The sequence below is a fragment of the Chlorocebus sabaeus genome, chromosome 11, assembly GCF_047675955.1.
Source record: "Chlorocebus sabaeus isolate Y175 chromosome 11, mChlSab1.0.hap1, whole genome shotgun sequence".
In the NCBI taxonomy this organism is placed as follows: domain Eukaryota; kingdom Metazoa; phylum Chordata; class Mammalia; order Primates; family Cercopithecidae; genus Chlorocebus; species Chlorocebus sabaeus.
Genome location: NC_132914.1, coordinates 7,361,833 through 7,375,638, shown reverse-complemented (window position 1 = coordinate 7,375,638; position 13,806 = coordinate 7,361,833). Strand labels below are relative to the sequence as shown.

Sequence of the window (13,806 nt, the reverse complement as noted above, 5' to 3'; positions counted from 1 at the left end):
ACTATGACGGATACCCTTTAAACACAATGAATGACTTTCTAGCCCCTCTAGGACCTGGTGATGAGCTCTTCCCAGCTCTAAAGTCTCTGATGATGATTCATTTAGATCACCTCCCTGAGCCTCTGATGATGATTCATTGAGCTCTTCTCCCTGCCATTCACCCAGAGAAATGACCTTGCAGCACAGTCAATGATCCAAAACCCATACCCGTCACGCTGTACAAGGCGGCAGCAAAGAGGGAAACTCTTCACCAATATCTCAGCCCATCAGCAAGGGCAGAACCCAAATAGACTGGTGATTCTCCAAGACGGGTGAACTTCCTTTTCTGTTACTTATCAGATTCCAGGTTAATGTTTTGCTCTTACCCCAAGTATAAAAAAAGAAGAAAAATATCTCTATCACAGATCATGTTTCTAAATCTTAATATTTCTCCAATGCCTTTTTATCTCTAGAAGAATCCTCCTGTCACCGAAACACTCTCGCCCAGGCCACACTGTCAATTCCATTGCCCCTGCAATGACAGGAAGTGTGAGGAGGCGGCTACAAGGCATACAATTCAGGGGTGACACAGTGACTTTATGCTGCTTGGTTGACGATATAATCATCCCAGAGGCTCCCAGTTGTAATTCCCTTCAATTCTTCAGGCCCTTCAATTAGAATTCCTCTGGTTACCACATCGTGTTTACCCTCTGGTCTAAGGTCAGCTTTTGAATTTAGCCCTCTTGGTCTATGGAATATCAAAGTCCATACTTGATGGGACCAAACAAACCGTTTTTGGCTTCTGGTAAAAACTGCCCTCCTGAAAGCCACGTGTCACATCGAACAGGTCAGACTCCCCCTCAGCTCTTCTCAGACCTCTGCTTTCCTAAGACACCCTGTTAGGGCAACCACCATCCTGAGACAGTTCTCCTGTCCTCAGTTTGTAAAATGCTAAGTCTCTATTCTGTAGTCATTTCTCATCACTAATCATTCTTTGGGAGGAGGAATATTTTCTTTTCCTTCCCCTAGAAAATAGAAGGGAGATTTTCTGCTATGTCATCTTGGTACAGAGTTCAATCTAATGAAAACATTGTCACAAATTGATCAAAACCACCAGGAAAGCAGACAAGAGCATGCTCAATTTCTGTAGTTTTTCTTTTTTGTTGTCATAATATTGCATGATACAGGTGAGTATTAATGGAAAATTAACTTTCAGTTGATATATTGAAACAATTTATACTTAAAGATCTTAAACAGCCAACTCAAACTATTGTACATGGACTTCTGAATAAGTTGGGAGTTTTTTGTTTTGTTTTGTTCAAGACAATGTCTCACTCTGGTTGCCCAGGCTGGAGTACGGTGGCATGATCACAGCTCACTGCAGCCTTGACCTCCTGGGCTCAAGCGATCTTCCCACCTCAGCCTCCTGAGTAGCTGGGACTAAGGCATGTACCGCCATGCCTAGCTAATTTTTATTTTTTATTTTTGTAGAGACAAGGTCTCCCTATGTTGCTCACACTGGTCTTGAACTCCTGGGCTCAAGTGATCCTCCCACCCCAACCTCCCAAAGTGTTGGGATCACAGGTGTGAGCCATGCACCCAATGAGATTTAATCAGTTTCTTTTTTTTTTTTTTCTTATTTTTCTTTTCTTCTTCTTCTTTTTTTTTTTTTTTTTTTTGGCCAGGTAAATATTAAAGAGTTTCAAAAGCAGAATATGATGCCTAACACTGGCAATTTTCATACTAATCCACAATATTCAGTAAATCTCAGTTGGAAGAGAGAAGAAAAGCTGAATTCTCTGTTTTCATGACAATTAAATTAAATATAAATTGCTAGATGCCCAATTTCAGTGATATAACAGCCTTCTCATCCCACTCCCCTTCTATAATCCTGAGGATTTGGTGTGGAATGAGGTAAGTCAGCCAAAATTTGCTTACAAACATACTTTATTGTACATAGACAGTGGATACTGAGAATGATCAAGTAAATGGAATTTTGAACAGGTAAAGAGGAAACAAAGAATTAAGGTATCCCTGTGGAATAGTGCAAGATAGGAGTGCCCCACCCATAGTGTTATCTACAATAGGTACTCAGGGGAAAGGACCCCAAGGAGTCAGACCATGAATGAATGACCAGCACAATTCTATGATCAAACTCTACCTCTCTACTTCCAGCCAGGCATCTCAACAATCAAGTTCTAGTTAAATCATTCGCTCAAGTCTTCCTTTAGTCATGATGAAATAATGAGAATATCATAAGGAACAGAAGGCAATGCATTGGTCACGCCCCTTGGAGAGGCTGGTGGGATGTATCTGGATTAATCCTTACTGGGGGTGCTATTTTCCTGCATAGTCTTCTTTATCCAGTCAACATAGTTCTGTACCCGTGTGTAGAGCCCATAGGTCCCACACTGGGGTCCCCAGGACACCAGGCCAGCTACGTAGAATTTGGTCTTGTCATTGGGATCCTGTACAGCAAAGGCCCCACCACTGTCCCCTTTACAGCTATCCATGCCCTTCTCTCCTCCAGCACAGATCATGTTAGGAGTGAACACATAGGCCCCTGCATCTGCTTTGGGGTTTTCCACTTTCACTTCTCTACACTTTCTTAAAGGAGCTACAGGTAACCTTGCCGCTTTGAGGCGAAGAGCGCGATCTCTCTTCTCTGTTCGGCCCCAGCCTGCGATCAGTCCCAGGTCCCCATCCATGAGGTTGTAGTTGGAAGAGGTGCCTGGTAGGCAGATGGGGGCGACGGTGGGTCCCATTTTCACTGGGTCTTTCAGCTGCACCAGTGCAATGTCATTATCAAAATTTGTTCGTGCTTCTGGGACTTCCAGCAGCTTCCATCCCGGATGAATAAACACACGCTCAGAAGTCAGCATCTTGGATTTTGCCAGCCGTGAGGTCTGCACTGAGGTGGACCCAACATACATTGTTGGCTCCTGGTTTTCCTCCACAACATGAGCTGCCGTCAGCACCCAGTATTCATCAATGAGCGCTCCACCAGCCCACGGGTTGTCAAAGAAGACTTGCCAGGGGAAGTTTTTAATATCTGCATCGGATCCGCCAATTATCCTCTGTTTTCCTTCAAAGGGTTCTCTGGGGACTCCACAGACTAGGAAGGAATTAAAAAAAAAAAAACACGGGGAAGGAGCAAGAAATGATACTGGCTTCCTGCAAATCCTCCAACCACTCAAAGAATTTTACCTGCTAGGTTGCAGGGTTCTCTAGTACAAAATAGTCAACCCTATTTGGTCAACAAGCTCAATACCTGACCCACCCTGGTCTTACCTAAACACCCCGCTTTGCCGATGTCATAGCAGGCTCATGGGAGAGCTCAGTTAACCAGAGGCAGTGTGTGAATCACTGAGTCCAGATGCACTGGTGCCTCACGCTATCCACAGTGTGACTCACAGCCCCTCTGGAGGCAGGGGTCCCCCTTGCACCTCCCAACTCGGCATGTGAGGCCAGCGCCCAAACAAGAGCCAGTGTTGGAAACCCTTTTCTCACACAGATGGTGGAGGAGGGAAGCTTTCTGCCTTCTTCAGATGCCCAGATCAAACTTTAATCACCTTCTTTACTGGAGTCCTAGTTGCACCTGAGTCCCTCCTAGTAAACCACAGGTCAGCCTAGGAAGTAGACAGGGGTTCCTTCTTTGGCCTTGACCTGTCACTCCCAGTGACTGGTGCCATTACCATTCAGTTATACTAATAACTGAATTCAAGTGAAGCTGCTTACCTAAATCCTTTACTAGACAGCCTGGAGGGACTCCAAGTTGAGCACAACAGGCTTTGGACTTAGACAGACCTGGGCTCAAAGCCTGCCTTCGCAACTTGCTAACTCTGTGAACTAGCACCCACCCATTGACCGGTCAAATAAGACTAATGACACCTCGCTCACGGGGCTGTTACAAGGACGTGAATGAGATAATATAGACAACAAATAAGCTTGGTCTTTAGTTCTCAGTAACAACCAGGATGGTCTTCATCCTACTGGATTTGCCCCAGCCTTCTGCTACCCAACTCTGATCTTCCTCGTTCCTTGAATTCCTTGATATCTTGCTGCCATATAAACTTTTAATATAATAACTAGGTTATTTAACTAGTCTTGTTTCTGAATGTTGATTACTCACTCTCAGTTTTCAGGCCCTGTTTTTAGCAGTTCTGTATCTTCTCGTTGCAGCTACATTACCAGACACCAACTGTCGCTGGCTGACGCTTACATTTCCTTGCAGTCGGCCTGGCTTCAGTGTAGCTGAGGAGGTTCCCCACAGCCCAGGCAGCCCACGGCACAGTGCTACTGCCACCTCACTGAGCTGGACTCTGGCAGGCCATTGTTCAGTCCTTTCCCAAGAGGGTTACAGCTGCTTTCAGAAGGTGACTCCCATTCACCCGTGCCTATCATCTCTCCCCAAGCCTCGGCCCTCCTTACCTGGAACACATTTCGGCAGCTCTGGGCTCAGCGCCTCATTCACCCAGCTCCCATTACTAGCACAGTGATACTGCCCTGAAATAGCACAGAGAACACAGGCCACACTCACTACCACATCTTCCCTTCCTCTTCCATTCCCCCACAGCCTGCCCCATTCCTTCAGAGCCTCAGCTCCTCTGGGATTCAAGTAGTAAATCAGATTAAATCAGCCAGAAAAAAATATCTTCCTCCAATCCCTCAGGCCTCTAGCCCGCCAGGGGAGACAAAGGGAACATCTCCAAAGCAGAAGGAAAGAAGGCATTGGAAAACTAGGAAAATAAAATACAAAGCAATGCAGAGAATGTATAGTGTCTCATCCAGCCCTTCATCTAGCACGACCAAAGCCTCTATATCAACAAAGCCAGTCAGTGTAGCTTGCTGGCTTGAAGCAGGAGGCATTGCTCCTGTGGGTTTTACATGAAATAACTGGTCCAAAGGTGGGTAATCCCATGAAATGGACGTTGTAGGGGAATTCCTGCGGCAGCTGTGAAGCTGAGCTGGTGACCTCTATGATTCCCTGTGACTGGTGCTACCCTGAGCGTGCCCTGCTCCATATGAAAACTGTATCTTTGGATGAAGCCAAAGGGATGAACAATGCCTGTCCTATCGCCTTCATTTGTCTGGCACAGACAGATTATGCTATTCACCCTCCAACACCTTCTCACTCTCTCTCTCCTCCAGTAGAAGAAACCTACCATTTCCTCCATTTTCCATGTAGTAATAGGGCTCCTCACAAGTGTAGCGGGTGACAGAACCAAACAGAGTGCTCTCTGGGTCTTCAACGTTACCATTCTCAATGGATTCAGGAATGCCACAGTCCACAGCTACCAGACGAAGGAAGGAGAGCGATGGTCAGGACAGCCACTTCCACCAAGGAGGAGTCATGGGGCCAGTTTCATCCTCACTACTTCCCCACCCCATATCCACAGGCACACCTGGGATGAACCTCCCCACACCAGCCTCTCTGTGGCCATCCTCCCCAACTGGCAATTCTCAGGTCTCTGGCCCACTGAGATGCCAACTCAGATGGCCCCGTGAAAGCCGTAGTGAAGAGCCTGGTTCTCAGCGATTGGTGAAGGCCCAGTGGAAGCCACAAATGCACCCACATGGGGCTATTAACTCGACCTATCCCATAGCCCCTTTCTTGGAAAGAAACTTGCCGATCTAGTTGGCCTGGGAACAGATTCGGGGCTGGACTAGAAAAGCCTCCATGACTGGCTTCCCTTCAAAAACCCAACCCACTCCCTCACATGCCTAAGAGGAAACCATGCATCTGAATTTGGATGTGCTGATCTTTCCATTCTCTCTGAGAGAAAAAGAAAGACTTCCACTTTGAAGAGACACGTACGTTGACATTTCAGTTTGGAATTACTCCACTTTCCATTGCTTTGACAAGTGGAATGGAAAGATGTTGCACCAACACGTCCCTGGAGAATAACAAACATCACCACTTATTTCTGAAGAGAGATATGGGAAACCAAAATCAAAACTGGAATTGATCTCTGGCCTTGGATCCATGAGGAGTCCTCACCACAAGAAGCTTGGGAACATCTTAGCACCTGACCCAAAGCACCCAGGAGATGAGGCTGACAGACAGCTCTACCCCAACGTGTCAACTCCCCTTCCCCAAGAAGACTGAAGGCAGAGAGAGAATGCCAAGCTGGCCAGGGAGCTCCATGACTCACAAGGGAGAACTACAGATCTTAAGCTGTCGTGTTTATGGGAAAGGCGTTATACCTTGATCACACACTTACATTGGTAAACAACTGGACAATTTCAGTCTGCTCATCCTGATCTGGGGCCAGGGATTGGGGAGAAGCCAAGATGGTACTTTACCTCCACAACTTCAAACCCATCCAGACAGGTTATCCGCACCACATCTCTAAACACATATTTTGCCTTCGCAGGCTCCCAAACAGAAGTGGGAGTTTCTTCTTTAGGACAGGGGATTGCTTGAAAGAACAGAAGTTGGGGCCAGAAAAAAACGTTACTAAATAGTTGAAGACTCTCATTCTATTTACATCATTCTCACACTTTCTAAAATCATCCAGTTGTCCTCATTCCTGATGCTTAACATTCCAATACAGCAGATGTCTAAAATCATATGGCATTACCAACTAACCACCCCCAAACTGTCTGCACTCTCAGGTCTAGTTAAAGGATTACTAGGGGTTGAGGCATTCCTAGCAACCATTGACTGGTTTAGATTTTCCTGAGGAAGTGAAGAATCTCAGGATACTATCAGAACAACAATCTATCTGTTTTTCAAACTATTGTTGCTTTGTTTTTGTTTTGTTTTAGAGACAAGGTTTTGCTCTGTTGCCCAGAGTGGACTCAGACTCCTACTTCCTAGGCTCAAGGGATCCTCCTGCCTCAGCCTCCCCTGGTAGCTGAGATCACAGGTACTTCCACTGTGCCTAGATCATCTACCTGCTTTGATCCCACATTGTTTGGGGACTTTGGTATCACCAACCAAAGAGGCACTTCTAGGTTACTCACGATCTCCATGGTAGCGAAGTTTCCAGCCCTTGTTTTGCCCTGTTAGATCAGTTTGGAAGATGATATCAAGAGCATTACTCTTGGTTTCAATATTTAGTGGCCCAGGGAATCCATGACCGCAGTAAGGACCAAATTGCTGATCTCCTGCAACAAACTGAACAAAATGATGAAATCAGAAGAGGGAAAGAACTAAAGGAAAGAGGTAAAATTGGAAGATGGGAGATAAAAATAAGAGAGGCATTAAATGTCACATAAAATAAGAAGAAGGAAAATAAGGGTCAGGAGAAAAGATAATTTTATCCTTAGGCTGAGTGCAGTGGCTCACGCCTATAATCCCAGCACTTTGGGAGGCTGAGGTGGGAGCCTTGCTTGAGGTCGGGAGTTTCAGGCCAACCTGAGCAACATAGCAAAACCCCATCTCTGTAAATAAATAACTAAATAAATAACAATAAAAATATTAGCTGGGTATGGTGGCGCATGCCTGTGGGCCTAGCTACTCAGGAGGCTGAGGTGGGAGGCTTGCTTGAGTCCAAGAGGTCAAGGCTACAGTAAGCCGTGCTTGCACCACTGCACTCCAGCTTGAGCAATAGAGCAAGACCCTATCTCAAAAAAAATTTTTCTTTCTCTTCAGGGAGAGATCTCTTTGTGTAAGTTGAGGGTGGGGGTATTAATCAACCGTCACGCACAACTAAACTGTCAAGGCAGTTTCCCTCTGAGTCAGCTGGTTCCACATCAAAATCTTCTCTCCGCACAGTCACCACCACTTGGAACCCTTCCTCCAGCCGGATCTGGTATTCACACCTTGAGTTCTCTGGATACGGTTTGGGATAATTGGGACTTGCAATCTCCCCAATCAGTGCAGTGAATACATCCCCACTGCAATTAACTAAGGGAGAAAAAGTGAAAGGGAGAATCAAATACAGCGTCAAGCAAAGGAATTCCTGCACTATTCTATGATTCATTCTCTCAGAAACTGACAGTCCTCCATTCAAACTAACCTGAGATCCCCGCCCTAACTGGAGGGATGCAGCAATTACACATGCAGTACGTATCAGCAGGAACACCCAAGCCCTATTAGGTTTCCATCACTCTGCTTAGGATGGAGCCTTTTCTGGTTATGAACAGCCCCCAGTAGACTTTTTACAGACATCTATCTCTCTTCTCCAATTAACTAACTTTACCCTGTAGTCTTATCTTCCTCCCTTCTTGTGGCTTCATCTCAGCTTATGACTAACTAAGAATAGATGCCAATACTGAGTGATTCAATGGACTCTGTGGACTCAGCATTGGGGGCGGTTGGAAGTGGGACGAGAAAACTGCACACTGGGTATAGTGTACACTGCTCGGGTAACAGGTGCAATAAAATCTCAGAATTGACCACTAAAGAACTCATCCATGTAACCAAAAACCACCAGTACCCCCAAAACTATTGAAATTCTTAAAAATAATACATAAATAAATAAGCAAATTTAAAAATAAAAAAGGAATAATTGCCAAATGAAGGCTGGGCCTAATTGAAGTTGGAAGGGTGGGGGGCCTCAGCCATTCCAAATCCCAGGGAACATGCAGTCCTCTTAACACCAAGCTCACCTCCACAATTCTTCATGTCATCATGGAGGAAATATTCCGGGGGGCAGGAGCAGAAGTAACCACCAATGAAATTGTTGCAGAAGTGGCTACAAGGGGTATCTACAAAATCTGTGCATTCATTTATGTCTACAAAGAGTAGAGAGAGGCTGAGGTCAAGAACAAACACCAAGAAGGCAGAATGAGGTTAAACCTAAAACCATAAGGGTAAGAAAAAGTAGGAAAGGCCTGTTGCTTAAAGATCCCTCAAGGGATCGCATGTCAGGCCAGTATTATTCTATATTACTCTCCTGACATATGGATCCAGAGTTGAACCCTACCACTACACAGGTATAAGGGAGCTCGTGTGTGTGTGTGTGTGTGTGTGTGTGTGTGTGTGTGTGTGTGTGACATAGCCTCACTCTCTCACCCAGGCTGGAGTGCAGTGGTGCGATCTCGGCTCACTGCAACCTCCACTTCCCGGGTTCAAGCAAGTCTCATGCCTCCACCTCCTGAGGAGCTGGGAACACAAGCACGCACCACACTCCTGGTTAATATTTTGTATTTTTAATAGATACAGGATTTCACCATGTTGGCGAGGTTGGTCTTTAACTCCTGGCCTCCAGTAATCCACCCGCCTCAGCCTCCCAAAGTGCTGGGATTACAGGCGTGAGCCACCACGCCTGGCCTAGGGAGCTCTTAATGTCAGAGGTCCTTGACTTTTCTCATGTACAGAGCGTTTCAGCTCCAGGGATGACACTCTGCAAGGTAAACATCATGATGATGCCTTCTGCAGGGAGGAATCAGGACATTCATTGCTTTATATGATGTTGGTCCTTCTATCAAATCTAAACAATAGTTTGGCTTTATGAGATGTCCTAGCTTCATTTTAACCTGGAGAGAGATACAGAAGTACCCAGAATTTGAAGGTTTAAATGCCATATATTGAATGGGTTTAAATACTACACATTCCTCGTGTGATTCTTGGCAAGTTATTAACTTTCCTAGTCCTTATTTTCTTCATCTTTATATGGAGCAAATAACACCTACCTTGAAGGGTGAAAGTGATGATTGTGTTAAAATAGGAAAAATCCCCGGCACATACCCAGTTTACAGTGGCTCTCGATAAATTACTGTGTATTATGTAATATGTGTTATTACCATTATCATCATCACCACTAAGAAATGATCATGCATTTGAATTTCATAAAAGTGATTTATGGAGGGACTCAGGCCAAGTCAACACTTTTTGTATGAATTACAAACAGAATCCTCATTCAACGTGTTGCTCAGCGGATTTCTCACTTCTAATCTTTTAGCTGGGTCAATAAGGCACGTGCAGAAGGGTGAGCCTTACCTGTGGCAACATAGTATGCAGCAAACCCCGTAAAACGCTCTTCATTGGAAAAGTCTGACTTAAAGATCACCTGGAGTTTGTTGTATGGGACTTGGAACTCTTCCACAATTGGAGAGTGGGGATTGTTACTGGTCCTCTGTCCACAGAGCCTCCCTTCCTCAATGTCTCCTGACATTATCTAAGAGAAGAGTCAACAGCAACAATAAAAAAGCTAGGAAAGGTAATATTTTGGTATGGAGGTAAGAGAAGGGACAGAGAGAGTAGAACATTTATGCCCCTAGGACTTGACTTCAGTTCACTGTGAGTACAGGTGGCTCTCCCTCCCACATGCTTATTCCACTACCTCAGCCCTGGTCTTCTCTCTCTATTCTTTTTGTGCTTATAACATACCTGGACTGAGTCATATGCACAGTTCTCTGACAGCTCTATGTCCAGATGGGTGAAGTAGAGGTGAATCCCATACCCTTCAGGAACTTCTATGTCCCAAGATTTCTCTACCTCACTGGGGTATGCCTGAGGATAGTTAGGGGACAGGATCTCCCCATACATGGTAGGTTCGGCATAAACCCATGCCAAAAGGGAAAACAGGATAATGCACCTGAAAAAAAAGAGGCATAGATTGGCGGGTGACCCAGGCACTAGTAGCCTAGGACAGAAAGCGCTATTTGTCAGAGGCAGAAGAAAGGGGAAAGAAGATAGAGGTAGTCAGTCGGTCTGCCATGGGGGAGAATCTTAGGTCGGAATAAAGAAAAGGCCCAGGTCAAACCAAAACCCAGGCTTCAGATAAGAGCCCCCTTTTTTTTTTTTTTTTTTTTTTCCTTCAGACAGGGTCTCACTCTGTCGCGCAGGCTGGAGTGCAGTGGTGTGATCTCAGCTCACTGCAGCCTTGACCTCCTGCACTCAAGTGATTTTACTACCTCAGCCTTTTGAGTAGCTGGGACCACAGATGACACGCACCACACTGGGCTCATTTTTTTTTTTTTTTTTTTAATAGAGACAGGGTCTCCTTATGTTGCCCAGGCTGGTCTCAAAGTCCTGGGCTCAAGCAATGCTCCTGCCTCGGTCTCCTAAAGTGCTGGGATTATAGGCGGGAGCCATCATGCCTGGCCCATGAGCACTTTTCTTGAGAAGATGAAGGGAATAGAGTCTGTGTAACCTCTGGAGACCCTTGATGACTTACCACATCTCTGGCGATTCGTCTGCCCTGGTGAGCTGCCTGTCTCTTGGTCCTGGCTTTCTGGACCTCGGGACTTTGGAGCCTAAGGGGTGGCAGGCCTGGCTGTATTTGTCTGACAAACACAGGCACCTTCTTTGGTGGTGTGGCGTCACCTGGGGCTCAGTGTCACCTTCAAAGGGATAACACACAGGTTAAACAGAGCCATATCACCAACATCGCCGCATGGCACCGGGCCCCTCACACCCTCCTTAGTTCAACTTCAACTAACTTTCTAGACTATAACTAAATTGTATCCTTCCCTCCTTGCTTCTCTGGACTTTCTCCTAATTTTTCTCCAAAGGAATCGAGTACTTTCTCCCAGTTTTCTTCTTCCTCTGTTGTCCTCCACCAGCCCCACCCCGACGGTATCAGTCTCTCCCCTGCCCTCAAGAACAATGCTCCCATTTCCACTCGGGTTTTCAGCAGTCTTCGCGCATCATGACCATCCATCTAGGACAGCCCCTCTTCTTTAACCATGATCTCCTTATCTCCTCAAGCAGCCCTGTCTGCTGTATATCATTGCGTGCATCTCCGTTGATGCTCCCAACGCCCACGGATGGAGGCAGGAGCTTCTTTCACTAGGAGAAGTCGGGGGCCTTGGAACAAGCAGTCTGGGAAGGAAGTGCTGCCCTGCTGAGACAGGGTTGCGTGAGGAAGGAGAAAAGGGACAGCCAAATGACAAGGAACATAAACACTTCCTACATTTGTTTTCCAGAGTTTCTTTGGGGTTTGTCCCTGCTGCCACCCCCGCTCCCCTGCCAACTTACTGAAAATATAAGCTATCTCCCCACAGTTCCTAGTAAAGTCTTGCTAAAATTGCTTTAACCCTGAAAACAGTGGTAGGTAAGGGGGTGAAGTAGGGGTGGATGGGGTGAGCTTAGGAAAAATAGGCTGTCTATATTCTGCCTTTTTTTTATGCTGCCTTTGTCAGCCCTCTATCACTGCCCCAAGCCCTCCCACGTGAAGCTTTCTGCCTTTCTTTCTTCCTGCATCGAAGCTCTGCTCCTCGTTTGTAAGGATTTTACCTTCAGAAGCTGGTAGGAGCAAGTGGGTCAGTCCCCTGTCTCCTGCCAGTGGGCATGCTGGGCAACCCCTCCGGCCCCCGGGGACAGCGGCACAGGGCCTTGACGCTCCCTCTGCAGGAACCTCCGGTCAGCCTCCCTGTCCGGGTTCTGTTCCTAAGAGTGTGCATGTCTGAAATTCCCTGATCTAAACAGAGGGGGCTGGGAGACCATGACATAGGGAAAGAGTAACTCAGCCTTGATCTTGGAGCTCCCTCTGCTTTTGAAACAAGGATAGCATCCTCCTCCCAGGCCTGAGAGGCCTCTATCCAGGGCTCCAAGCGGGAAAGGAGGAATGGGGAATTTCACCGATTGCTTAATGCTATTTTTCAGCCAAAGGGCGTGTTTCTGAGTTTTCGGGGAAGTCAGGTGATTTGTGGGAAAAGGCGGGGATTGGTACCAGGGGAAAAAACCAAACCCAGAAAGCCCAGCCCTCCAAATGTGTGTGAAACATGAATTAAGGGAAAGTAGTTCTCAGAAATGCAAGTCATCTCTGCTTTAAAGCAAATGTAATGGTTGATGATGACTTACACCGAGACCTAAGGTGGTATGGCATGAGGCTTCCTCTTCATAACATCCCTCCACATCCCTTCCAAACATCGAAATTCTACCCCCCAACTGAGCCCCTGTTCAGATCCAACCCAGAGTCCCTTATCTATAACCCTTGGAGCCAGCTGTGTTTTGAAATTTTATAGATTTTTTTAAGGCTATGTAGTCCATGGACCCAGTATTAGGTAATATCTCCTCCTCTCCCTCCCTTTATGGACCAGGATAACCCCCTATTAACAAACATTAAGATTTCTGCAGCTAAACAGATTGATCTGATGGTAAGTGGATAACTAAAGACGACAAATTCCATCAGTTCGGGTCAGGTTTTGCTGCCAAATTGAGTTTTAGTCCCAAACTTGGAAACAAACAAAAAGCGATAGCCAGGTGTTGTGACACACACTTGTAGTCCCAGCTACTCAGGAGGCTGAGGCACGAGGATCACTTGTGTCAGGGAGGTCGAGGCTGCAGAGGGCACCATTGTACTCCAGCCTGGGCAACAGAATGAGATCCCATTACAAAAAAAAAGAGAGAGAGAGAGAGACTTTGTTTTCAGAGTCCTTTGGATTTTTTTTTTTTTTTGAGATGGAATCTCGCTCTGTCGCCCGGGCTGGAGTGCAGTGGCAGGATCTCAGCTCACTGCAAGCTCCGCCTCCCGGGTTCACGCCATTCTCCTGCCTCAGCCTCCCGAGTAGCTGGGACTACAGGCGCCCACCACCTCGCCCGGCTAGTTTTTTGTATTTTTTTAGTAGAGACGGGGTTTCACCGCTTTAGCCAGGATGGTCTCGATCTCCTGACCTCATGATCTGCCCGCCTCGGCCTCCCAAAGTGCTGGGATTACAGGCTTGAGCCACCGCGCCCGGCCCCTTTGGATTTTAGAATTGCAGACAAGGGAATGAGGGGCAGTGCCACTCCACAGAGCCTTCCCTGATCTCAGCTCCCCTTTATGCCCCTTTAGTTGGCTCAGCACTGGGCCAGGAGCCAAAACACAGGCTCATGTCCTAGCTCTGCTCCTCACCAGAGGTAAGGCCTTAGGCTCATCACCTAACTTCCTGATTTCTTTTTTTTTTTTTTTTTAACCTGGCTCACTATTGACAGACCTAGTTTCTTCA

General features: G+C 46.5%; 1 protein-coding gene across 1 annotated transcript; it reads right to left on the bottom strand.

Moving 5' to 3' along the window:
• Positions 1–1,908: 1,908 nt before the first annotated feature.
• Positions 1,909–12,271, bottom strand: LOC103218857 (complement C1s subcomponent). Its single transcript, XM_037988338.2, has 12 exons — positions 12,113–12,271; positions 11,052–11,217; positions 10,262–10,469; positions 9,872–10,049; positions 8,539–8,664; positions 7,635–7,834; positions 6,949–7,102; positions 6,286–6,401; positions 5,798–5,876; positions 5,145–5,273; positions 4,411–4,485; positions 1,909–3,094 (listed from the first exon to the last, which is right to left on the bottom strand). The coding sequence occupies exons 2-12, from the start codon at positions 11,054–11,056 to the stop codon at positions 2,298–2,300; spliced, it is 2,067 nt and encodes a 688-aa protein (XP_037844266.2). The 5' UTR covers positions 11,057–11,217; positions 12,113–12,271; the 3' UTR covers positions 1,909–2,297.
• Positions 12,272–13,806: the final 1,535 nt, after the last annotated feature.